General features: G+C 36.6%; 2 protein-coding genes and 2 long non-coding RNA genes across 5 annotated transcripts; 3 read left to right on the forward strand and 1 right to left on the reverse strand.

Annotated features, from left to right (window-relative positions):
* The first annotated feature begins 1309 nt into the window (after positions 1-1309).
* On the forward strand, positions 1310-3316 carry LOC145552490 (uncharacterized). The gene is made up of 2 exons (XR_014088550.1): positions 1310-2016; positions 2881-3316. It is a non-coding gene; the product is annotated as an uncharacterized LOC145552490 (long non-coding RNA).
* Positions 3317-3925: 609 nt separating this feature from the next.
* LOC145552491 (uncharacterized) lies at positions 3926-4420 on the reverse strand. Its single transcript, XR_014088551.1, has 2 exons — positions 4328-4420; positions 3926-4051 (listed from the first exon to the last, which is right to left on the reverse strand). It is a non-coding gene; the product is annotated as an uncharacterized LOC145552491 (long non-coding RNA).
* atf7ip2 (activating transcription factor 7 interacting protein 2) lies at positions 4306-11277 on the forward strand. 2 transcript variants are annotated; one of them, XM_081609832.1, is made up of 14 exons: positions 4306-4547; positions 5840-5912; positions 6123-6254; positions 6481-6549; positions 6656-6693; positions 6803-6843; positions 6933-6988; positions 7764-7809; positions 8001-8074; positions 8197-8239; positions 8801-8862; positions 10010-10168; positions 10275-10462; positions 10590-11277. In XM_081609832.1, exons 2-14 carry the CDS (start codon positions 5886-5888, stop codon positions 10798-10800), a joined length of 1146 nt encoding a protein of 381 aa, XP_081465958.1. In that variant the 5' UTR covers positions 4306-4547; positions 5840-5885; the 3' UTR covers positions 10801-11277. The 2 variants fall into 2 exon arrangements, with proteins under 2 accessions (XP_081465958.1, XP_008413975.1); XM_008415753.3 differs by having other exon boundaries at positions 4307-4558.
* Positions 11278-12543: 1266 nt separating this feature from the next.
* On the forward strand, positions 12544-26301 carry LOC103468594 (uncharacterized). Its single transcript, XM_008415754.3, has 17 exons — positions 12544-12678; positions 13475-13510; positions 13593-13910; positions 14197-14481; positions 15190-15498; positions 16184-16477; positions 17014-17298; positions 17379-17672; positions 17765-18049; positions 18122-18409; positions 18538-18825; positions 19081-19362; positions 19438-23801; positions 24104-24136; positions 24209-24520; positions 24998-25279; positions 25355-26301. The coding sequence occupies exons 1-13, from the start codon at positions 12648-12650 to the stop codon at positions 19737-19739; spliced, it is 3297 nt and encodes a 1098-aa protein (XP_008413976.3). The 5' UTR covers positions 12544-12647; the 3' UTR covers positions 19740-23801; positions 24104-24136; positions 24209-24520; positions 24998-25279; positions 25355-26301.
* Positions 26302-27568: the final 1267 nt, after the last annotated feature.

The raw sequence follows: 27568 nt of genomic DNA on the forward strand, positions 1-27568 counted from the left end.
AGAGCTGGTGCAGAAGTAAAATAAATCAGCTTTTTTCCGAATTGTTTCCCTTGTGCACAAACTTTTATACCTGTAGGTGTGTTTTCCTCGTTAATGTATTCAAATAAGGCGTATCTCTACTTGACCAATTGGAAGACATCTCTGGCCCTTTTAAATTTAGAAAAAGTCCCGCAGTTTGGTCGCAAGATCAAACACCTTTTGTTAAATAAGGTGGAAGCAGACTCTCCGAATTCATGGTGGTTTATGGCTTTCACAAATCAGTGTGAAAAGCTAGAACTTCCTACTGATTATTTCCAGACAGATAAAGGGCAGATCAGAGATCTTGACAAACCATCTGCTTTAACTACAGTAAAATATATCAATAGGTCAGAATATGTTATAAATTTTAAAACTATAATTATGGTATTTCAATCAAGTCATGATAAATTCTAAAACTAACTTATTTTAAATTTATTTTCTTAACACTATCCGGCCTCCTGTGGCTCTACAGCCATCTGGGCAAAGAGAAACAGATGCAGGAACCTCACAGGTAGCTGTGAAATTCTGGTTTCTCTTCTGCTCTGCCAGGAACAAACCTTTAATTCTGTACTTTTAATTCAATGAAAAGTTCTCCAAAAACCCAATTTGTTCTTCTGCACTCAGCATCTCCAAAGTTTAGTCCTGATATCAAACCAAAAGCAATAGATAATAAACAGAAAATAATGAAGTACAATTCCTGTTTCTAATTAGGAATTAGAAACAAATAAGAATTAAGACATTCATTCACCATAAACCTAAGTATTTTCTAATACTAAACAAAACATTTTCATGTGATTCTAGTCAGAAATAATACAATTTCAAATACATTCATCATTAACTAAATTAATTCTAAAACAAGATAATAGAATTTTTAGTCAAAACATGTTATTAATAACTAAGAAAAATGTCTTACAAATTAAATGTTAGTGATTTATAACATTTTATGTTATATTCAGTTTTTGCACCATGTCAGATGTTAGTTTTGGAAGTTCCCTTTCTCAGAGTAATTCAAGTGATAATGTCCTCCACCTTCCTGCATATGTTAATTTATGACCTCCTGTCTTTAATGATAAGACTCCAGGGGTCTGAGCCGAAATTCTCTTGCAGATCCTCTATTCTCCTTTGTACTTTAAACAGCAATAGTTCTTCGGGTTTTAAATCACTCACACAAACCTGTTCAAACTTAAGAAATTCGTTCTAAAATGTTTAAACTGTGTTAAACACTCAAAATAATAATTTTTCTCAACAGTATTTAAAATTTGCCACAGTTTAAACAGGTTGGCCATCGAGAGAAACTGGAACCACTTTAAGGTCTTATTTAGATCATTTATTTAGCTCTACATTCTTAAGAGAATGAAAAATTAATAATAAATAATAAAGACTTTGCGGTATTCTGATTTAGTAATGCAATTATATTAGTTGTGTTACCACCCCCACGCCACTAGAGGCAGTACCAACCCCGAAAAGATGCGACTAAGGAGCAGATTTAGAAGTACACCGAAGGCTTCAGAATGGGGTATATGCCACGAGAGGTGGTGACGTATTTCCGTTTGAATTTATGCCACATAGATTGGTTCCAGGTCCTGCTTGCTCCTATTGTTTTTACCCAAAGCTGCAAGATCTGTAGTATGAAAAAGACGCAAAACTTTAAATATCTGTGAGCTACTGGTACAACAATCGAGTTTTGTGGTGTGCCGTTGTGTCCAGTAATTAGCCAGTACCATCCAGTGCTTAGTTTTTTTTTTTTTCCTGCTGATATCAAGGCGACAGCGGACTGTAGCCAAGACTTAGCCACTACAGCTAACACCCGGTTTGTAGCTGCCTGCTATTTCAAAGCTTGAGGATATTAAAGATCCAGCGTCGGAAATGGGAAGACTGAGGTTAAAAGGGAGTGTACATGCTTCGTTCGCTGGAATAATTTGTTGGAGGAAAATAATGCCGGAGGAAATCCACTGCTACGAGAACAGGCTGAGGACAGAGGCAGCGATTCGGCACAAGGTAAGTCAATACGTGTGTTGATGTTTGCGTTTGTGTTATACGGAGTATGAAATTATTTTTAGGCAACTCCATAGCTTTTTTTTAATGTGACAATTATATAAAATATATTTAACATGCAGTCCAAGCGATACAGAGCAGGTAATTTAAGAACAGCCGAGGGCAGCAACGCTTCAGCCCGAACTAGTTAGTCAGATTAAGGTCCAAAACCTTCGCTTTACAGCCGTTTCAGTGGCACCGATCCACATAAAAAACCCACAGAACAAATGGTACAAATCACGTATTTCCCGAATCCCAAAAATATGACATCTACCTTTGCTGTTTCATAATTATAATCCACGTTAAAGTGAAATTTTCCACTTGGCTGCTTCTTGCTTTACACAACGTAATTTCTCTTTTTTTCCCCTCTGAGATTCTGCTTAGAAAATGAGGTTATGACTGCATTTTGTTTTTAAAATGATAAATTTATGTTTGCCTCGACTTTTATAAACTAATGCCTCATATGCATCATTTTTTGTATTACTGTTGGTGCAGGTATTAGGCGAACACTGTGCTTTGCCTGCTAGTAGTTTAAATTAATTTCAGCTGCACACTTTCAAGAGTATTCAGATTTTAACATGCATTTTCTAAGTAGTATTTCAGTTCACTCTTTCTCAGTAACTTCAGTGTTGTTACAACTCTGAAACATTTTTTTTTTTTTTGCAGTTCCTTTGTGATACCAGAACTATTTCACTTACACATTTAATTTCCTGAGATATTGTCAATTTATTTTCAAGCAAAACTCTCAAAAAGAGCTGAGGATTTATTAGTTTTGATTATGTTGTGCAGCTAAATATGGACGCTTATTAGATTTTTAAAATTTTTCAGGTTTCATCGTAACACCTCGTGATGCGTTTCTGAGCCATGATCGTTGTGCCGATTACCTTTCCATTGGATCCAAGCACCTGGACCAGCTGACCGGTACGGCGTCCATCAGTCCACAGTCTGCCGGATCATCACAACGTGGACTAACTTTTTATTTACAGTACTTGGTTAAACTATGATCTTGAAACCAGAGCACCAGAGATGCAAAGATCTACCTGCAGACTTTGTTGGCTATACCGTGACACTTCAGTCCGTGACACTTCAGTCATCCTGGACGGGGCTGAGCCGGTCTTCCTCTCCTCCAGAGTGACGAGTTTTCATCACCAGTAAAGGCAAAACAAGTCTGATGTCTGATTAGCTGCTAGGAAGTATATAATATATTCACTGTTCATTTTGCTATCCCGTTTATACCTACAATAAAATTGAATCTCATTTGTAATTCTCTACATTTCACTAACTTTTTCCCCTTTTCTCAGTGTTTACGTTATATCAAGTATTTGCATGTAGATCAGGAATTCAAGTGAGATGTAAAAATGCAACAGTTTTAGATTATACCAGCAAAGAAATGTGAATATTAAGTAATATGTAGTTAGTCATATAATTTAATATGCTGAATAAGGCTGGATGATACAAGATTTTTTTTCATACCAGATTTGATTTTAATCGATTCCTCCCGTTCTCAATTTCTATAATAAAATCACAGAAAATACTTTCAAAAAATGCCTTTATTTCAATCATCTGTTCTGTGAGTTGTATAAGGGAGCATTATGGTCAGGATACAAGAATTTTTAATTGCAAGAATGCAGTCATCATTTCAGCAGAATAAAGATGAAATTTTATAACAATGTCTTAAAATTACAATAAGTCATTCTAATGAGAAATAAAGATTCAGCTTGATCTGATGTAACCAGCTCAGTCCATGTGGTTCTGACATTTGTCAGTAATCAAGAGGATGTACATTTCCACCTCATCTGACCAGGTAAGCATTAATGTAAAAATAAAAAAAATACTGTATAAACAAATACTGTATACAAAACGGAAAAAGAGCAACTGATAGAAATACTTTATATAAAGAAAAGCAAAAACGTCAATAGTAGGAGAAAAGTTGTTGACAACAATAGCTCAGCCAATCTCTCCCTCCAGGAAGCCATCAAACAGAACTGTCCAATTCCATCTATAATAAAGATTAAAAAAAGAAAACGGAAAGTTAAAATAATAATCACAAATTAATAATTCAGATCTATTGCGTTCTGGAATCTGTTGACATTTTACAAATTTCACAAATCAATTAGAAGGTTTCACAAATGTTTTATTTATTCTGCTGTTAGTACAGAATAATCTAGTTAGGTTTTAAATGTCTAGGTGTAGTTGTAGCAATGTAACGTGATCCTCTGCAGCAAGTGATGGCAAAGCGGGGCGTCATCACGACTTTACACAAATGTGTCTTTACCTCCGCGGCAGAGACTCCGCCGAACCCCTGAAACCGACTTGGGTTCGATCGAACCCAGGTTAAGAACCACTGGTTTAGCTGAACTGAGGAAGAAGGGTCTTTTGGCATCTCATCGGTGCATACTCCAGTCCAGTAGGTGGCGTCCACACATTGTGCGGTTGATTTGTTAGCTGCTAGAAGAAGAAAACCCGGAAAAAAATCAAAGAGACGACGATCTGAGGTGTTCTTGAGGTATTGTTACTGTTAGTAAACTATTTGACTATTAATTTTTGAAATACTTGTACTTAACATAGAGAAAGAGCAACTTTGAAACTATCGTACTTTTCTAAAAACATCCTCCCCACCGTACCAGACATGTACGAATACAAGGAAAAACACATCAGCCGTTGCCAGTTAAAACCGTTGCTCTATAATGTTATTTTGTGCCATCATCATCTAACACGTACATCATTATTTTACCCATATTAAGAGTCTGAAAGGTTTATATTGAAGTGAAACGAGATATTCGACTGTAAGTGAATGTGTTTACTATGCATCAAAAAGTTTCTTTAAGCACGTGTGTAAAGAGCTAACCTATATTTTTAAGACCGCGTTGTTCTGGAACGTTCCTTGTCCAGCTTGCAAAAATGCTTCAGAAAACTGTGTCCCCGTGTACTGCCTGACTAATATTGTCGGTCTTATTAAATCGTAAAACCTGCCTTTATCTTTGATGCTGCTCCTTGATGAAAGATTTAAAATATTTTAATGGGGAATCATGTAGTCATCAGAACAACAGCAACAAAATAAGAACTCAAGATTATAAATGAATTTCAGTTTTTGAATTGAATCACACTGGAAAGCATAGCGACACTGACATTTACCTCCAGCGTTACAGGTGGGAAGTAAAGAGGTCTGGCCATGTGACCTTTCACACCAGATGCATGAAATTGATATTGCTTAGAGTAGACACTCTATTATTTTATTTTAGAACTTCAATTAGTTACCAAAAGTCAAAAAAATCCTTCTAGAGCTTCTGGAAGTTAGAAAAAAAAAATTGTCTGGCAACAATTGTTGCCGGTGGGGATTAAATGGGTTAAGAACCAAATCTGTAGTTAAAAATTTGAGCGGAAAACTTAAGTTTTTTAAGAACAGACCTCAAGCGCAACATTAGACAACAAGATGGGACTAGGGAGGGATCCTTGGGGAATGCCATGTCTAAGTGAAAGACAGACAAATTGAACTTTTTATGTTGCACTGCATGCAGTTTGAAAAAGGATTTGGAAACATTTCTTTTTTTTTTTTTTTTAAATCAACCTGTTCATAATTTCTCTACTGTTTGTCAGTTCTTTAATGTCGTATGTTGCTTTCTGGTATTTAACTTTCTCTCACAGTGGTGTTGCTTATAGTGCTGAGGGGTCTGCACCACTGCGATGCAATACTTCTTGCTTTACAGTTTTTGTTGATGAATACAGATAAAGGCAAAGTTAGCTAATCTCTAATTGTTTCTCTTTACTTTTTTGTTTCCTTGAGAAGAACAGAGACATTTCCTCCTGTGTCTGGATCTGCTGAAGCCGGCGATATGAGGCTAATGATCTCCCAATCAGAAGTAAGAAAATACCTGATATTTTTGAGGTTAATATTAATGTAACAATGGCGATAATAAAAAAGAAAGGCTTAACCCAAAGCTTTTTAAAACTATGAGTGCAATTGAATCCTTTGGACATATCTCTAGACATCGCATGTGCAAGATATTTGAAAATGTCCAAAAGCAAATGCCATGAATTTGTATCCTTAATGGCATTTTGTGTTTCTACAGGTGCAAGCTCTGATTGAGCAGGAGGCCCATAAAGCTGTGGCAAATAAGGAAAGGCAGATTGAGAGTATGATACAACGCATTCAAGACACAAATGATGAAGCCAGCTTCGAAACGTCCATTCAGAAACTAGAGGTGGGGGGAACACAAGAACAGAGAACATGCGTGGCATAAACAAAGTACAGCATGCCAGGAAATAACCTCTAACCAGTTGTGAAGCAAGAGGGTGACGTATCACAGATTGATTATTAGGCAGGATGATGCAGTGTATCGGAGGGTGCTTAAAGTAAATGGACGTTTGCAAAAGAGCAAAAACAAAAGAGCTGTTTTTACTGAACGCTTTTTTTTCTTTCTTCATCAGAGTCGAATCGATGCCATAGCGAGGAGAGCGGAGGTGGCTCTCTCCTACTTAGCAAGTATTCAGAAACAGGTTGGTACAATCTCATAGTCTCCCCTGTTTATGGGTAACTTTTCATATTTTAACAATAACGCCAATATATCCCAAATTTGAATCTTAATTTTCAACATTCTTGTAGAGTTCTCCGTCCTCCGCTGGTGACCGTGACCTCCTTGGGTACGTTTCAGCTCATTTAGTGCTTCGTCAGTAACGACCGTGAATTTGTGTGCGACTTGTTTTCACTGAATAAAGGCGGAAATAATGAGGTTTGCTGTGAACTTTGTAGGAAAGGCCCAGAGCGTGACCCTTTGGACGCGGCGTCACAGTGTAAGAGCTCATTCGGCAAAATTGCTTTGGTATCCAGATTTACATTGCATTTGTTTTTATTTTGTGTGCTTGCTTCCTTTTAACCACAGCAGGCACAATGAGAACAAACCGTGAAGCGGAAAGTGGGGAGCTTCTCAAAATGATGGTAATTATAGAGCAATTTATCCCTAACTAGTAAATCAGTCTGTTTAGTTTCGAACGATCTAATGCACAGTTTCCAAGAAGGATCAGTGCATCGGCTCAGATTTTCTTTGCAAAACCTGCACATTGGGGTAGAATTAAAATATACTGATGTTTTGTGTTTTTAATTGCAATGGCAATAAAATTGTTGGTGTAAAAGGTTTTAATATTTTTGTCTTTTTAGCCATAAATCAACCAGTTTAATCATTTGAATCCTAACAAAGTGGAGAACATCTTCAGAGTGAAACATGTATATTATCCAATAGGCCACACTGTTACATTAAGTGCTGCTACTTTACTGCTAAACAGCATTAAGTGAACTCATATTTTGAAAAAACATACAGCATTTACTGACAGTCTCAGGAGGAAAAAATGTTTCATAAAACACATATTTGATTATATTGTGACTTTTTCTGTTCTTAAATGAATATACACATTTTTCTTAATAGATAATAAAAAATACACTACTGCCCATATTTGCTGTAAAACTTAATTTCTCTCCTTACTCAAATTATTATAGTTTGATGTTAAAATTAATTTGATTACACACTGTAAAAGATGCAATACCAGCAGCTGTGGTAGCCAGAATTTTACTGATTTTATATGGTAAAATTATAGACGTAAATTAGAGACTTTTTTTTTTTTGACAGTTCAAGCAGCAAATAGCCAGATATCATTTAGTCAAATCATTGCTGTTTGACTCATAATAAAGCAGCTTTTCATTGATTTGTTTTGTTCAGGAGACGACAAGAAAGGCATTGAAAAATTTCCGCGCCGACAATGAGAGTAAGTTCATGTCACAGCAGCAAATATTTTAGTCTTTAAGGTGAAAATAGAATTTTTGGTATTTAGTTTTTAGAAAAAAATTCTGGTTTACGTGCATTTTTAACTATTCGAAAATATCTACAAACATAATATTCTATTTACTAATTATAATCTTTTCATTTTGTGTCCTGCCTCTTCTGATTTGTGCAAAGTGCTGACCACTGCCGTGGCGAATTTAGAGGACCCTCCTCCCGTTCTGACGCCTCGGTGTTCTCCTGTTCCTAAGGTAAAATGATATTTTTGTTTGTTTAAACATACTGATCATGGTGTGGATAACTAAGCAGAAGCTGAATCAACTTCCTTTTAAGTACAGCATGAATATACCCACTGACATATTTTCCTTCATAGGAAAGAAAAGTGGGACAAATAAATCAGTGGTCAAGTAATGAAGGTAAGTTGCTCTGCAGATATTTGACTACACCAGATAAATCCATTTTTATGACTGCCCATATATCTTGTGTGATTCTCACACAAATCCACACATACTCTCCATGGCACTGATTTGATAAATCACAACTAGTCCCAACATTTACAGTTTATCCATTTTTCTTTTACACCAGCATCTTTTGTATTTGTAACGGATTAGCTGGAATACAGTGTAACACAAATCTTAAACAACAGGCACACAGTAGATCCTCCTGTCCTGAGTCATACACACACACAGTGGCTTTCAAAAGTATTCACACCCCTTTTTCATATGTTGTCACATTAAACCATAAACATAAATACGTAGGTCTCATTTGAATTTAATGAGACGTACATAAAGTGGCATACAGTTGTGAATTTGAAGGAAGATTACACAATTCAAAGATTTTGTTTTGCAAATAAAAAACTGAAAAGTGTGGTGTGTAAAAGTTTTCCAATTGATTAGATTCAATTGAATCATTTGAATAGAAACCAAGCTGTTTGTTGTTATTGCCTCCTGATGTTTCTCTGTGTTTATCTGTGGCAGATTTATGTGAGAAGCCGCCGCCGCCACCGTGTCTTAGTCCCTGTGACTCTAAAAAGCATAAGGTAGGATTGGAGTCTGCTTACTTGTTAACATTTACTTTCTTTGTAAGAGTTTTTTTTTTTTAAATACACTGTTTTTGTCATAAAATTGACAGAAGATTAAATTTCATCACCCATTGCTATTGTTCTTATGTCACCCTGTTTGTTTCTCTGGATGCACTGATGATCGACTTCAGTGATTTTGCAAAACAACAAGTGAACATACAAAAAAAACAACAAACGACCAAAAAATAAATAAATAAAATTGGGATGATTTATCTTTGAGTGTAGAGGAACTGTCAGTCCTCAGCTTGAAACCCTTCCTAAGTTCCTGCAGGGTGAAAATACAATGAACATGAAGTAAATCTAGCTACAACTGCAAGAAGCAAATTTAATACCTCTTTATTTCAGCTCATACAAACAATTTAAGAAAATAAACAGCTTAATCTGCGTTTTTTTTACTTTGAAACAGACAATGATACTCGTCCATGTGGACTGTTTCAATTTCCACCAGTTTGAAAATGTCAATTTTGGAGTGGGCCATATTTCTTGGGTCAGTTTTTCAACATCCTGAACGATTTGGTTTCACTGAAGGGTAGCATTTTGGATCAGTTAACGAACACCTGGGCACAGTTGCTGTTCCAGCATATAGACCTAAAACACTTCAAAACTAGTTGTGGAACAGGAGACGCAGCCTGGCGTTGAGCTGTTAGGACGCCCTCCTGAAAGCCCTGTTAAAAGATGTGGACTATGTTTAGATTTTGGATAAAACTTCCAGGAAGAGTAGCCACATGTTCAACGCAAATTTTGCTGTAAGCCTCTCTGTGGATATGCAAAGGGTGATTCAGCTTGGTAAAAGCCATTTAAATGAGTAGATCTATTTTTATACCACTGTTTATGCATAGTTCTGCCCTGATTGGTGAAAAGCAGGAAGCAAATTTAAATCTGCACAACAAATTCTTTTATGGTTCTGTTTTCAAAAAACAACAACAAAAAACTCAACATGTTTGTGTCAGTAACACTTTAATACTTAAGCAACACAGGAATTGTAAGGATCTTGCTGACACCGTAAATGTTAATGAACCTGACAAATCAGCCACACATTTTCCATAATATTTTGTTTTGTTTTATTTTATTTTATTTTTTTCCCTTTTTGGTTTGTCAAATTCAGAAGATAGCCAGTATAAAAACAGAGGCAGCAGATTCCCGCAACGAAAATCAAGACTACGTCGATGAGCCCTTGGCTAAGCGGTTAAAAAAAGAAGCTTCCTCTCCTGGCCACAGCAGCAGTCCCACACCCAATGATTTGGAAGGCATGGAGCCGATGGAGGTTAGTTAAACAGTCTGGCTGTATGAAACCTGCTTCGTAGTACATCGCTTTTGAACCAGTCAAGCGATGTACTACGCTTGACTGGTACATCGCATATTCCCAATAGGATATGTTCGTCTATCCGCCTCTTCCCAACACCCCCTTCCCGGCCGTCCTGAAGGCTGAAGCGGCTTCGTACAAGATGCCTCCGAGAGTAGACGTAAACCTGGCCTTCATCAGGAACCCAACTCGAATCTCCGTCCTCTGGAACGTGGAGGACGAAGACCCCAGATTGCCACCGATGGAAAGCTACGCGTAAGAGACAGCACTGGAAAAAAAATAACCCTGTTGCGAGGAAGGCTGTTATTAAAAAACATTGAAAATATTGTGAAGGAGAAGAGTTTAATGCCGAACATTTCCTCCTCCTCTCTCTCTGCTGCAGCATCCTTCTAGCGATGGAGACCTTTAAAGGGAGCGGCGTCTTCCTCAAGTGGGATACTTACGACAAACTGCAGGCCAAGTCTCTGCCCATGTGCGCTCTGATCAATAAGTTCAAGCGTGGGCACAAGCTGTGTGCTGCTGTGGTGGGCAAAGACATATTTGGTCGCTACGGACCCTATAGCAAAGTTGTTACGGCGATCCTACCGGACTAATTCGGAAGAGGATGCAGGCAGGAACCACTTGGAAACCTAAAAGCTTTCGTTTATTCCTTCGATTCTTCAGAATGCATTTTATTGCTGTTCTTACGCAGGCAGAACTATTTGTAAGTAAAACAGTATGCACTCAAATGCCAGTAAAATAAGTTAAGAAGCAGTTTAGCTTTAGAATGATGTCTCTTAAAAGCTTTACAGTCAGGTTCCAGTTGGTAAAATAAGTGCCCTGATGTAAATATTCTTAGTACACCTTTGTGTTAAGATTCCAGGAGCAGAAGTAATGGTGCTATCTTATCTTTAAAAGCAGGCAAGCAAGATTTTAACAAAATGTTGGATTTTGTTTATTTGCAAATAAAGTTCACTTTTAAATGTTAATTACTTTTCATCAGCTGCTACATTTTTTTTCCATTGTAAAGTCAAAACAATTGAACATATTTTAACATAAATCTTGTTGAATAAAATCTTTGTTTCCTTTTACCTGGATAATTTACTGGCGTTTTTTTGTTTTTCTTTTTTTTTTATCTTATGAATGCTAAATGTAATTTGTAGCACAACATCAGTGAGTGCCTTCGTGTGTGTTTAAAAGGTCAACCTGTGCTACTCGGTGAACCAAATAAAGTTTGTTTCCTTGTTTTAAACCGGTTAGAACATTTGCATTTCGGTTTTCTGCACTAATGTCGTCGTGTGAGAAACAGCCTCTGCTTTGTTTGCTCGCGTTTGAGTTTGGAGCTTCAGCTACGCCTGAATCCAAAAATGACGTCCATTTTTCCTCAGTCAGGTCAGCTTTTTATTCATATTTGATTTAGAGAAATCCAATCTTCTGATTAAACTGATGACATTTTTGACAGTTCATTTCCATTGACATTTCTCATCCAAAAAAGGCTTTAGGAGAAAAAAAAAAATTGTTTTCTAACAGAGTGTACTAACTAAATGACATAAGCTTGAATTTCTGTAAACTGAATAGTAAACACTGATAAAGGTAAGTACATGTACATTGAATATTACATCTTCATTGGGCAAAATTCAGGGCATGAACCTCTGTTTCTTTGAACGCCTCGTATGCTCAGCAGCAGGGATATCCCTCGTCAGAGTTTAACAGTAATCAATAATCATGAGTGCATCCCAAACTAATATGTAGCTTAGTTCAGAAAGTTAGCCTGATTGAGCAAAACCAATGTCATTTTTAGATTCAGCTAATCAAAATCACCCTAAAACAGTTGGAAAAACCCCAAACTGTTTTTGGCTGTTGACCAGCGTAGTTTTTACCTGTTAACCCAAAAGTCTGTTTACAGACTTTGTAGATGAACACCTATAGCATCCAGAGTTCATACAGATCTTTTTAACATCTTTCACGTTACAACCACAAATTTCAATATGTTTAAATACTTCAATGTGTTTTATTTGGATTTAATGTCACAGACCAAGACCAAAAAAAAGTATAATTGGGTATTAGATGTTTTTTTTTATTAAATAAAAAAAACAATAAAACAGTACCTGTTTGATTAAATTCTTCTTATTTTGATATATGAGGGAGAGACTAGAACCAGCTAGCAACTAGACTAGCAGCTGCTCTGTGTTTGCTGTAAACACATCCACTGCAAAAATAAATAGAGCTTCTTTGAATACAAGGAAGTACATGATCATGTATCTCGCTCAGATTTCCGTTCATACAAACATCCTTATTTTGTGTAAATACTGACCAGGAAACAAAACTGTTACCTTCTCCCCCTGCCCCTCCCCTGCCGGGGTTGACTGAGTGGGCATCCATAAATGGTACCATCTGCTGTTCTGTCCTGTAGTGTTCGTGTTTGGTCATTCATAAGTCACCAACTTTTCAGGCTGTAAAGATGTTAGATCTGTTACTGGGTCTTGTTTCAGGTGAGCAAAAATATTTTTGGTTCTAATTTTTAGATTATGAAATTGTTCAATGTACGGAAATTTTAGTAAGTCAATGAATAGCCATTTTAAAAGCATTTTTGCTCTATTTTTTTTTTAAATAAGACAAAAGTAACTTTCAAGGAACTTTTCAACAAGATAGTGGAGCTTCTTTTAATTCTTTAATATTGATTAAAAAAAAGAACTACGAGTTCTACTGGCAGATTGTTTCACAAATGGGAAACACGTCTTGTAATAAGTAAAATTATCGGCCAGTCGAAATCGTATTTTTTTAATCAATATGAAAGAATTATTGATTTAAAACAAGCTTCTATACCTTTCTGAAAAGTTACTCTAAAGTTAGTTTTGTCTTATTTCAAGTGCATTAAGTAAAAACTAGACCAAAAACGCTTGGTAAGATTTTATGTTTTTGCAGTGAAGCTGGACCAAATATTTGACTGGAAGGACTGGATTCAGATTGTAATGCTGAACAACAGACATAATGAGCAATAAATTGTGGTTTGGGTAAAACTGTTAGATTAGAATTTTTATAATATCTGGAATGAATACATAGCTGTGAACTGTGATTTTATTAAGTTGAAGAGCAGTCACTGTAACCTTGAAAGATGCTGACATGTGAAGAACTTGCCAGATAAGATACACCAAAACCATATACTCTGGATTTATCAGAGTCTTTGTCAAAAATAGTATTTTTTCTGAAATTTTCAACATTTTTCTGGTGTTTTTATTACTTTGTTCTCACATAACCATGTTTATTTTCTCTCTCTCTCTACTACAGCCTCTTTTCTCTTGTGCTTATCGTCAGCTGCCGAAGGTCAGTCCATATCTCCAACTTTTGCAGTTGTTTGTTTAATACTTATTTTTAAAATGATTATTTATTGTTTATTTCATTTCAGGCAACATTGTCAGATTGGTTGGTTCGAGTTCAGATGGGTATTGCGCTGGAAGAGTTGAAATCTACCACAATGGAGAATGGGGAACAGTCTGTGACGATTACTTTGACTCTAATGAAGCTGATGTGATCTGCAAACAGTTAGACTGTGGACCACAATTAACTGTTCATGCATCGGCTCACTTTGGTGAAGGCACAGGAAAGATCTGGCTGGATGATGTGGGCTGTTTAGGAAACGAAAATTTTCTTTCTGAATGCAGCCACAGAGGATTTGGAATCCACAACTGTGAACATAGTGAGGATGCAGGTGTCACTTGTTCTTGTAAGTGTGTGTAGAAATCCAATGTTTTAGATAACACACATCACTCAGAGGATTTCTGATAAAGTCAGTTCTGTGATAGTGATGGATGTGGGATTAGCTGTACTGAGAATAGTAGCAAACACACAGTTTTCTTGTTAAAGTGATGCAGTCATTCAGAAATGTCTTTCTTTAACAGATATGGTTTTTTCCTATTTCTTGTTGTAGCCACACTCATCTATGCTGCTATTAAGTTGGTAAAACAGCATATGCTTACTTCTTTTGTTGTTATTTTCTTATGTAACTATAGCTCAACAGATCTTGCCATTTCCATCATGCTCTGGAGACGTCCAGTTATACCACGATCGGGGATGGAGAAGACTCAGTTATAGCGGCTTTGACATAAATGCTGCTAAAGTGGCCTGCAGACAGATGGGCTGTGGTGCATTAATCTCTCAGTCAGTCTACGGCTACAGCTACAGCGTCGTGCTGCCTGATTTGAAATGTTCCGGAAGTGAATTTTCTCTAAAAGAATGTCAGCACAGTAATTCTTGGACATACCAATATGGTTCCTATGCTTATGTCTCTTGTTCAGGTATGGCTCAGTTTCTTTGTACTTTCAATAATGTATTATTAATTTCTTCGTGATTATTATACATCAACAGCTGAAACCCACACATGTACATATGGTGCATAAAATACACAACCCTGTGTTTTCAGACTGCCTAGCATGAACTTAGACTGAAAGTTTCCTGTTTTGGGTCAGTTAGGATTAACACAATGACTCCTGTTTTCTGAATAACACTATAATGAGAATTATTTTAAGAATTTCAATACTTTCTTAATTATAATTAACACACGAGCACACAAGCACCTTCGTGCTTAAATTATATTAATTTAAAAAAAAAAGTTTTTTCTTCGACCTGTCCAGGGTGAACCCCGCCTCTCTCCCGGTACGTTAGCTGGAGAGAGGCCCTAGCAACCCTTCCGACCCCACTAAGGGACAAGGGTGCAAGAAAATGGATAGATGGACATTTTTTCTTGTATTTAGAAAAGCAAAATCATTTTGGTAATCTTAACTGGCCTAAATCTGGAAACATTTTTGTAATTTATTCACAGTCATGTATCATTTTATACACTGTAAACATTTTGTTTCATCTATACATCTTTCGTTTGTTCTAAGGAATATGTGTATATTGTACACCTAATGATTCATAGTTACAATCTGAGTCTGAGACCAATCCCTTTTTGCTCACTCTTTGTTCCTTTTTACACTTTGTCCCTCATCTTATGCACTTGATAGATTATCCAGTCCGTCTAACTGGACCGTCTCGGTGCGCTGGACGAGTAGAAATCTACTTCAGTAGTGCCTGGCAAACAGTGTGTGATGACAGCTGGGACTTGAATGATGCTCAGGTGGTCTGCAGTCAGTTGAACTGTGGCGTAGCCATGGCTGCTCCTCACTCAGCGTACTTCGGAAAAGGAGCAGATAAAATCCTCTTTGACGATGTGGCCTGTATGGGGAATGAAACACATCTGACTCGGTGCTCAAACAGAGGATACTGGGTACATAACTGCAGTCATAATCAGGATGCTGGTGTGATCTGCTCAGGTGAGAAAATGTTCATCACTGCTCTCTAAATGTAGCTTTAGTTCAAAACCAACATGTAAACGTGAGTTCTAGTTGAACAGCTTTGTTCTCCGGCTAGTCTTCCTAATATGAGCTTCTTTAAGAGAAAGCTTTTGATTCAGCAGCTCTTCATCTTTTATTATTATTATATGTTAGCATTGGGTAGTCTCATACATATTTGTTTTGTAACCAGGGTCCATCTTTTAATATTTGGAAAAATGTATAAATTTTTCCAAATATTTTTCTTTCAAAAACTCCCTTTGTCCCTATTTTAAATAGCATGTGGGATAAATATTGAAAATATGCAAATCTCTGGGGATTCACCGGTTTTCCACAAACACAGAGGCCAGCTTCCTGTTCAGATGTTTTACTGTTACAAGCAAATTTTTACTGTTTGTTTTGTATCTGAATAGAGAGCACATTTATTAAACTAATACTCAGTTTAAGCACCTTTTAATTACTCTTCAGTCATCTTGAGCCCCTTTATAGTAGAATTTGACTAAAATTTGTTCATTTGCATCATTTAGGTAAAGCTATACTTTTTAGACAAATTTCAGAACAGTGCTATTATACAAAAAAATCGGTCAGATTTCTTGTACACTTTTTATAAAGTCCTGTTTTTCGCATTCAGTATTTGTCTATTAATTGTGCCTCGTGGTTTTCATAGCCGGTCTGAGCAGGTTAATTGGGCCTAGTAGATGCTCTGGACGAGTTGAAATCTTCACCAATGGATCCTGGGGAACCATCTGCAATAACAGCTGGGACATTAACGAAGCTCGAGTGGTCTGCAGACAGATGGGATGTGGTACAGCACTGAGTGTCCTTCAGTTTGGAGAGGGAACAGGAGAAATTAATGAAGTGACCTGCACAGGGAGCGAAAGATATCTGCCTGAGTGTTCGTACAGTAGAGTTGGAGCTCAGAACTGTAATCACAGTCAGGATGCTGGTGTCATCTGTTCAGGTAATGTAGGTTTTCTACTAAATGTATTGGGAAAAAATCGGAGTAGTAAAATCTAACTTAAGTCCTCATTGGGAGAATTGGAAAAAGTTCTACTGTAGTCATTATTTTATGAATTCAAATGTTGTTTTGCAACCCTCCAAACAATCCCCACCACTGTAAGTGACAATAAATTACACATTGACGGTATCTCTCCATAATTCGGGGACTGATTAAAAACGATATATGCAGTACTTTTGGAAATAAATAAAGTAATTCAAGTAACTTTAAAGGGAAAACTTAAATGTAATATTATTGTGTCTATTACATCCAGAAACAGTGCAGTGTGTGCATCCATTGTGCAATAAGTCAATCACAAGATTTTTGTTGACGAGAGGTTGTATAAAAGTGCTGCAATAAATAGAAGAAAATAGAATCTGTGTTATCATTGCACAGAAATTATGTCAAATCTGAAGCCTGACAGTCCTTTATGAAATGTATTAACTATGTTATGATGACACTGTGTGACTCTGACACTAAATATTGTGTTTTTTTGACAGGCCCTGTAAGGCCCACTATTGGACTTACTCCTCAAGGTGACATCACTTTGGGTCGTAATGTCAGCATCAGTTGTTCAGTCACTGATGCACAAGTAAGAGGGATATTTGTCTTGACGACGACCACAGGCTCATTCAGCCGGGCTGTGAACTCAAGCAGCAGCTCTGCTACTTTCTATATCCTTCAAGCCACTTTCAATGATCAGGGATGGTACAAGTGTCAGCTTCAAATCATGCTTCCCAATGAAAACTTCACCACTCTCTTTAGTGACACAGTCCAACTAAGAGGTATTATTTTTTTGCATTCATTTACTCTTAAATCTCTAAATAAATGTGCCAAGAAAATAACAACTGTCTCATTTCTTTAGTGATCTTTCCACAACCCACGATCAGTATTGAACCTTCTGGAGTGATTAATCTCAATCAGGATGTTAGAATCATTTGTTCAGTCACTAGTGAACAAGGAGGAGGATCATTTATCTTCAGGAAGTCTTCAGGAAGTTTCAGTGAGACTGTGAACTCAAGCAGCAACTCTGCTACTCTAAGTATCCCTAAAGTTACCTTTACGGATGAGGGAAACTACCAGTGTCAGTTCAAAGTGAGGATTTCTAATGAAGACTTCAGTACCAACTTCAGCAGTTATGTCTCACTCTATATTAACGGTGAGTTTTTATGTTTATTTTGCAGATTAACTGAGTTTACTACAGGGTTGAAATGACTATAACAGGTGACCAAACTTTGCACCATTTTTCAGGTGAAATTCCAAAACCCAACATCACCTTGCAGCCAGTTGGTCTGGTTTCTTGGGGTCAGAGTGTCAGCATCGTGTGTGACGTTATGGATGGATTGAGTGGATCGTTTATCTTCACAAACCCTCCCGGTTCTGTCATTCAGACTGTAAACTCAAACAGCAACTCGGCTACTTTCCATATCGCGCAAGTCCGTTTGGGAAATGAGGGATTGTGCCAGTGTCAGTTTCAAAGAACGGTTTCTGGTGAAGTGTTTCACACCAACTTTAGTGACCCTGTTTGGCTAACCGGTAATAATTTTTTATTAACTTTGGCCATTTGATTAAACATAGAAAAGACATGATATTTTTGTTGCTTTTTAGTGAACCTTTCACAGCCGACCATCACCTTGGATTCTGCCGGTGGGGTGATGTGGGGTCAGGATGCCACCTTCACCTGTTCTGTCATCGAGGGTCAGGCAGGAGGATTATTTGTCTTTAGGAGAACATCTGGTAATTTCATCCAAACTGTAAGCTCAAGTAGCAACACAGCTACCTTCCATATCACTCAAGCTAACTTGGGAGATGAGGGATTATACCAGTGTCAGTTTCAAAGGACAGTTTCTGATCGAGACTTCAACACCAGCTTCAGTGACCCTGTCCAACTAACTGGTAATTATGTTTTAATTTACATCTGCCACTTCTTATGAGATCTCTAAAATGTACTGTGACGTCCCCTTACTCTGAATTATGTCAAAGGTTTATGGGCAGTAAAGCTTTTCTCTTGTGTATTTTTTTAGTATTTCTTCCAAAGCCCAGCATCACTTTGGATCCTGCTGGTGTGGCTTCTATTGGTCAGACTGTCAACATCGCTTGCTCAGTCTCTGAGGGTCAAGTAGGAGGATCATTTATCTTCAAGAAGACATCAGGACCAATTATTCATGTTGTAAATTCAAGCAGCAGCTCGGCTTCATTCCACATCAATCAAGTCAACTTGGTGGATCATGGATCGTACCAGTGTCAGTTTCAAAGAAGGTCTTTTAGTCAAGACTTGAGCACCAACTTGAGTGATTCTATCCAACTAACTGGTAATGTTTTGTCTTTATGTTTTAGATCGTTTTTCCCTTTCACTTAGTATATTTAAGTTGTTTTTTCTCCACTGTCTCTTTCTGGTTTACTCCATTGCCATTCCTTGTTTCCTGGATTCTCCATTGTCTGTGTTATTTTGTTCTGTTGATATCTATCTGCTATGGCAATAAATAATTTATTTCCATGTGAGTCTCTAGTCCGCACTTTTGTCCTCTTTTAAATTTTTCTAATTTGACATTGTTGTTATTTTTCAGTGAGCCTACCAAAGCCTACCATCACTATCCAGCCCACTGATTTGGTTATGTGGGGCCAGGATGTCCAAATTACTTGTTCGATCACTGGGGGTGAAGTAGGAGGATCATTCATCTTCACAAAGACCCCAGGTCCTTTCACCCAGACTGTGGACTCGAGCAGCAACTCGACTATTTTACATATCCATCAGGTCAACTTTACAAATGAGGGATCGTACCAGTGTCAATTTCAAAGAGCAGATTCTAGCTCTGTTTTTAGTGACTATGTCAACCTGAACGTGACAGGTAATTGTTTGTGAAATTAGTTTAATCAAATAGTTCAAAATGACATAATAAATAACATTCTCATTATGCTTTTAGTGATTCTTCCAAAACCAAGCATCGCCATGGATCCTGCAGGCGTGGTTACCTTTGGTGACCTCATTGCCATCAATTGTTCTATCTCGACCCAATATTTAGGCGGATCATTCACCCTGCAGAAGACCTCTGGATCATTCACTAAGACCCAACAATCAAGTACCAACTCCTCTACGTTCAGATTTCTTGAAGCCAATGATAATCATGTGGGAGATTACCGCTGTTATTACGAAACACTTGTGGAATATAAAACTTTCACCTCCCCTCTAAGTGACAATGTCACAGTTTCTGTTGCTAATAACTGAAGGTCATTGAGGGTTATTGCTTCTTGGACTTTTTCCTTCACAAATGTAATGTATAATCTTCTATGGGATAAAAGGTGATTGCTTTATTTTTAGATTTTGAGCCTATTTATATTTCTGCCTTCATACTGTAATTATCATTGTTTTGTATTTGATGATGTTCTTCTCTGTGGGTGAATTTTATTAAATGATGTTGCCCAGAATTTGATAGATTTTATTACTGGTACTTAAACATTTGTGAGTGACAAAACTTTTTGTAATCTTTCTTCTATCAATCATTTAATAACCAAACTAGTCTGTAAAACTGGATGAGTATGGATGTATAATGCACTGCAAAAACAAGCATACTGAACTTTATTTGATTTCCTGGGTATTTTGGACTATGTCTCTGTATCAGACACCTTGACTGAAGTTTTTGTCTATTCTAATTTACAAAATAATTCAAGCTCACCCAGTTTGGAGATGTACGTCTCTGAACATTCATTTTAATGTTTTGCCACAAATTCACAATCAAATGTAGGTATTGAGTTTGACAAGGATATTCTAACACATGAGTATGCATTGATGGAACTGCAGCGCAGATCAAAAATTCAGTTTTGACCTGCATACAAAAACAGTATTGGCTACAAAGGTCTGAATATAAACGCATTCTGCATTTTCAGGATTTTATGAAGAGCACTTAAACTGAGCTGAGGTGATTCAAAAATTGGGCTGAAGTGGAGAAAAGGATTTTCCTCCATTAGACAAGTTTGGTAAATATACTTAACATATCTCAGTTGTTGATTAGGAATATTCAGAAAGTCAAACTTCTCTGACTTGGTTCCTGGAGCAGATGACCACATATTGGTAATCAGGAGGGAAAAGTTAGGACAATTCCAAGGACTCCTGTGGGGCCCTCCCACAAAAAATAGTTTTTTTTTTATAGAAATAGAAAAAAATTACAAAATCATATAGTGTTTTAAAAATGATTTTAGAAGTAAAAATTAAATGTTACTACTCCCAGACCAAAAAGCATCTATATTTTCCCCGAACACCCCCCTGTATCCACATGAAATGGTTCGTTCCTGCTTAGCGAACTTGACGTTAACGTCAAGCTCATTTTAACTTCAAGCTCTTCTGACTGCAACAGTGAGAAGACAAGAACGACTTTGGCAGTTACTACGCTGCTAAGAAAAAAATATGCCGTCAGGTTTTCAAAGAGAGAGAGAGAATTTATAGTCCAGTTTTTCCCCACGAGAGGTGGGTAGACTTTGTGAGATTATTAACCATTTAGCATATTTAGCTTAGCTACAGACTACTGTTTTCCTTCATTTCACTAGCATTTAATGAATGAAGTAAAGAATTTAATATTTTCATATATTTAACTTGTCCCTGGTTTTTTGTTAATCAAATACAAACACGGGACACATTTACATGATCAGATGCTCATTTGATATTCTTGTTTATATTTTTTGTTTCCTTACAAAGTGCATTGTTGTTCCTGGTTTTCCCATGTCATACACAGCTTTTTAAACATAAAAAGAATCTTTTGATTAAAAATGGTGATTAAAAACTACACAGACACTAACCAAACAAACACTCACAGTTGGGAAGAGCGACACAGCAGCTTATCTGGAACCTTGAACGACTTGTGGCCGGAACAAAACTCAAACGCTGCATGTGCAATGCTCTTAAAGTCACTTATTTCATTCAACTAACGTATAAACAAAGTTTCAATAAAGTTTTGATAAACTTAAGATCCTCAATTCCTGCCATATGGGTCTATCTCTGTAGACCAGTGATGATGACCTCAAGATTACCAGGACATGGTCCAGCATCAACAACTTTATGTCAGGAAGTAAAATTTCTTCAAAGGAATGGTAAAACATAGAGTCTCGAACACACTAGTGGCGTTTATCGTCACAGTAACAAAGATGTTTACTATTTAGACTGGTTTCAAGTGAGTAAAACTTGACGTTGATTATTATCAAGGAACACTTTATTTGTACTGTAAAAGTAGAAAATGACTTCAGAACCAAAAAATGTATGTTGGAAAAAGACTTTTTACACAGGGTAAATTCATCTGAAACACTTGGAAAACAAGGTAGAATGTAATTATAAATGTTATTTATTTGATCGGAAATCTTTCAGAAAGTTTAGCTAGAAGCTGAAGTTAGGATCCCAGTGAAATGCTCTAAATCTCCTGGTAGATTGTGACACACTCCCCCTTCCCATCCCCCCTATTCTCCTTTCAATTCACAAAAACAAGTCATAAAAAATAATTGCAAAAGAAAGATTCTTTTGCAATTATTTTATGGCTTACCTTCCTTGCGGTTAGCATCTTCTTGTAAACTGTCGAGGCACCTCCAGTTTCTCCCTACGATTCTTATGATGGTCACAAAATCATCACTATATAGCACTACTGTATTAAAGTTCATTTTTTGTTGTTCCATTGTGATATTGTTTGTCTGAGAAACTGAATTTTAGGTTTTCATTACCTGTAAACAATAATTGTCATTACACTTTAATTATCACTCTCAAACGTCAAACTCATAATGAGTATATGAGTTTGACTTTTCCAATAATCAAAACAAATTAACGATTGAACTACATCTTACTGATTGAGAAGACTTCGCAGATAACCAAAAATAATATACAATAGGCTCTGATAGAGTTCAACAATAACACATAGAAAAAATGCTATTGGCTGCTCCACATTACTATAACACAACACCCACATTATTGATCCAATTCAACTCAGATTCTAGGTGGATTCATTCATGCTGCAGAAGACCTCAGATTCATTCAGCATGACCATAAAGTACCAACTCCTGCACATTCAGATTTCTTGAAGCCAGTGAAAGGCCTGAGGGAGATTACGATTGTTATTATGATAATAATAACAGATCCAGGAGGAAGCTCAGAGGGGACAGGGCTTTTTCTGTCATGGGCCCTAAATTATGGAATGACTTGCCTTTGCAGGTCAGAGAGACCCCTTCACTGTCCACTTTTAAAGCTAGTCTTAAAACCCATCTATTTTACTTGGCTTTCAACTCCAGCGGGGTCTAGTTTTAAATTGTATGTTTTTGTTTTTAAACTGTAAGAGTTTTATTTTATTTTTTTACTTATTTTTTTTTTGTTATGTTGTGTTTTAATGTACAGCACTTTGTATCAGCTGTGGTTGTTTTAAAGGGCTTTATAAATAAAGTTGGTATGGTATGGTATAAGACATTGAGGAATCAGACCAAATATCTTATATTGTCCAAATAAAAATGGCTCTTGTAAGAAAGGGGATTTTTTTTTTACGTTGTAGGCAGAATTGAAAAGTTACGAGTGATTTCATACTGCAAGACAACAAAGTTTTCAAGTTGCAGTTTGTTGTGACGATTTTTAACATCACAACAAATCCAGTTATTTTCACAGAATAATTTTTAAGCTATTTAGATCCACTGCATTTCTGTTTGGAGATCTTTTATTTTGATAAAATGTTATAAATTGCAACATATAATGTGCCATGACTGTGCAATTTTCTTTATTGATTTAAATTAAATGTATACTTACATGAGTAGTCTTGGTAAAAGCATGTATTAAAACTTAAGCAAGAGATTTGTTAGGGCATACGGAAAATCCCCCCAAAAATTCCAGTGACTGAAATGCCCCAAAAGTCAAATGAATCCCTTTAAACAGAAACTAGTCTTTGTAAGAGCCTTGTTTTTTCTATATTTAGTACAATCTCACATCACAGACGTTCCTTTCTACAGTTAGATTATGGAAAGTACTAAAAATTAATACACCTATTCATTCAAAGGCAGCTTTGTATGATATTTTGCTAATGTTTTGTTTATAGGCAAATTTGTAGGCTATAAAACCCCTATAAAACACACAGGGTCCAACACACCTTATTGCATCTTGTTTCCTTGAATTTTGCTCTTTATAGATCTAATTGCAGAAGTTCCCTAGTGGTTGTTGCAGGATACCTGACAACAATCAGGTAATTTCAGCACAGACTCTTCTTCGCTGTGTCTCAATTTCATCTTCTGTTCGTATGCTCAGTCAGCAGGATGGTGAACAATCTGCTGCTTTTAGGTGAGAAAAATAGATGATTTGTTTATGATTCATGTCTCAAATTTGTACAGTGATCCTACATACATTATTGGTTATGTGGTTTAACACAGAAGTTGGAAAAATGTAAGGTTATGAAAATGACAAAATAATTGTTCATAATCTTATCTTAAGTTAGGCAGAAGTACACTAGGAATGGTAAATTATTTTGAGCAGAATTTCCAAACTTCCATCCCTCATCAAATTTTGTCCTCTGATGATTTATTTGTCAAGTAAGAACTTAACCACATTGAATGAATCATTTTTGCTTATTTCTTCTAATGCAGTCTCTTGTTTCCTGTCTTCGTATTCTGCATCAGGTCAGTTCACTTGTCACAAATTGTACAATTTCTTTGGTGGTTCATATTAAATCAATTTTGCTTTCTTTTTAGATGATCTGATCAGATTAGCTGGATCAAACGAGCCATGTTCTGGAAGAGTTGAAATCTACCACAATGGTGTCTGGGGAACAGTCTGTGATGATGGTTGGGACCTAAATGATGCTGCAGTGGCCTGCAGACAGTTAGGCTGTGGTCCTGCTGAGAAAGCTCTACCATTAGCCCACTTTGGCCAGGGGACTGGACAGATCTGGCTTGATGATGTGGTCTGCTCTGGAAATGAACCTTCTCTTGCCGTGTGTGGGCACACAGAATTTGGGACTCATGATTGTGGACACCATGAAGATGCTGGTGTCAACTGTTCAAGTAAGGTTGTGTTCTTTATGTTCATAGTTGTTTTGTTTAATGTATTTAATTGTTCCATTATGAAAAACTTTGATATTTAAAAAAAGAATAATAATTTTGGGCAGATTTTAATTTGATTAGGACTAAAGCCTGTGTGGCCACAAACAGAATTGTCTTTGTTGAATACTTTTGTTTTTCCATGTAACAAAAATTTACAGATTCAATCAGATTATTTGGATCAAACAAGCCATGTTCTGAAAGAGTTGAAATCTACCACAATGGTGTCTGGGGAACAGTCTGTGATGATTTTTGGGACCTAAATGATACTGCAGTGCTGCATTTCTTGTTTCCTGGACCCCCCATTGTCTGCATTATTTTGCTCTGCTGTGTCTATCTGGCTATGTCACTGAATTATTTAGATATGTCCATGGGATTCTCAAGTCTGCACTTTGGTCTTCTTTTAAATTTTTCTAATTTGACATTGTTGTTATTTTTCAGTCAGCCTACCAAAGCCTACCATCACTATCCAGCCCACTGGTTTGGTTATGTGGGGCCAGGATGTCCAAATTACTTGTTCGATCACTGGGGGTGAAGTAGGAGGATCATTCATCTTCACAAAGACCCCAGGTCCTTTCACCCAGACTGTGGACTCGAGCAGCAACTCGACTATTTTACATATCCATCAAGTCAACTTTACAAATGAGGGATCGTACCAGTGTCAATTTCAAAGAGCAGATTCTAGCTCTGTTTTTAGTGACTATGTCAACCTGAAAGTGACAGGTAATTGTTTGTGAAATTAGTTTAATCAAATAGTTCAAAATGACATAATAAATAACATTCTCATTATGCTTTTAGTGATTCTTCCAAAACCAAGCATCGCCATGGATCCTGCAGGCGTGGTTACCTTTGGTGACCTCATTGCCATCACCTGTTCTGTCTCGACCCAGTATTTAGGCGGATCATTCACCCTGCAGAAGACCTCTGGATCATTCACTAAGACCCAACAATCAAGTACCAACTCCTCTACGTTCAGATTTCTTGAAGCCAATGATAATCATGTGGGAGATTACCGCTGTTATTACGAAACACTTGTGGAATATAAAACTTTCACCTCCCCTCTAAGTGACAATGTCACAGTTTCTGTTACTTATGACTGAAGTTCATGTTTGGGACCCTTCCTCAATCTCCTCATATACGACTATCCTAAGCTAATCTAGTCTAATGAATGTTGCGTGAGGTGGGAGTGTAAATTGTCACTGTAATCAGCAAAATAAATCATGATGCAAAGAGCAAAGTTAGTAGTTGCTAAATATATTCAGCAAGTAAGCAAGAATGAAAAACTATTTTTTTACATAACTGTTCAGATGTAAGAACACATAAAATAACACATGTAAACCTCTATGAGGGAGAAATTTGGTTGAGATCAAGGTTCAAACCGTAAAACAACATTACAAGACACTTCATATCATTAGATTTAAACAAATAGTTCCTTAATGAACTCACTGCTTAGCCCCCAAAACATTTAAGTATAGTTTATTACAACCGCAGATAGGCATACTGGGTTTAATAATAAATAAAAGTAAGAAAAAGTTCTAAACGTTTGTTGAGCAAATTTGAGGCTTTCCTATGACTTTGCTGAAGCATTTCTGTAGTAATTGAGATTTTGACTTTTTATTCACAACTGTAATGTAAAATATTCTATGGCATAAAAGGTGATTGGTTTATTTTAAGATTTTGAGCCTATTTATATTTCTGCCTTCATACTGTAATTATCATTGTTTTGTATTTGATGGTGTACTTCTCTGTCGGTGAATTATAATAAACGATGTTGCCCAGAATTTGATAGATTTTGTTACTGCTATTTAAACATTTGTGAGTGACAAAACTTGTTGTAATCTTTCTTCTATCAATCATTTAACAACCAAACTAGTCTGTAAAACTGGATGAGTATGGATGTACAATGCACTTCAAAAACAAGCATACCGGACTTTATGGGATTTCCTGGGTATTTTGGGCTATGTCCAAGAGACTGAAATTTTGGTCTATTCTCATTCACAAAATAAGTCTTGCCACAAATTCACTATCAAATTTAGGTATTGCGTTTGACAGGGGTATTGTAACACATGATTATGCACTGATGCAAGTGCAGGTAAAACAATTCAGTTTTGATCTCCATTCAAAAACAGAATTGCCTATAAAGCATTCTGCACTTTACAGGTTTTTATTTGAAAATCTTTTGTAAACATGAAGACCACTTAAACAAGCTGAGATTATTTAAAAATTGGGCTGCAGTGCAGAAAAGGCTGTCTCTCCTTTAGACAAGTTTGGTAGATATACTAAGCATATCTGGCTTGTTGATTTGGAATATTCAGAAAGCCAACCTTCTCTGACGTGGTGGACACGTTGAGTTCCTTGAGCAGATGTCTTTGCACATAATGTTGATACTGGGGACAATTAGTACATAAATGAATGTCACTGTTTTTAAAGAATGTACTGCATTTTGCTTTATGAAAAGGCATTTTGGTCCTGTTACAACAATAATTTCAATATTGCATAAATACCCAGCTCATGCTTGAAGGATGAGGTAATATTATACCTTAAAGGATTAAAAATCTCCCTATTCATCTATAGCTTTCTGGTGATTCCATCTTACTGTTGTCACCACACTCATTCACTGTTATTCAGCTAGAACAAAAGGAGGAAAAAAAGTGAGTCAAATTTGTCTATTTTCCATTTTGTAAAAGAGAGAGCCAACACAGGAGCTAAGTACATAATGACATGTGCATCCCAAATGGTAAAACCTTTGATGTAGAAAGAAAAACCTAGTTCACTTTATACTTCAAAGAGACAACATACATTAGAAGCTGTACATACAGCAGAGTTGGATCAACACAACTTCAACAATTTGTTCTTCTCACCTGATTTTGTTACACATGTGAGAGGCAGTCTATACTACCATCTAGTGGTTAGAGTGGACAAGCCAAAACAACAGAGTTAGTTATGTTGATTGATTACAACACACTGTGGTTTTTACCCAGATGTATGCTTGGTATGTGTCTCAGGCAGGGA

Source organism: Poecilia reticulata, chromosome 8 (genome assembly GCF_904066995.2).
Source record: "Poecilia reticulata chromosome 8, P_reticulata-male-v2, whole genome shotgun sequence".
NCBI classification, from domain to species: domain Eukaryota; kingdom Metazoa; phylum Chordata; class Actinopteri; order Cyprinodontiformes; family Poeciliidae; genus Poecilia; species Poecilia reticulata.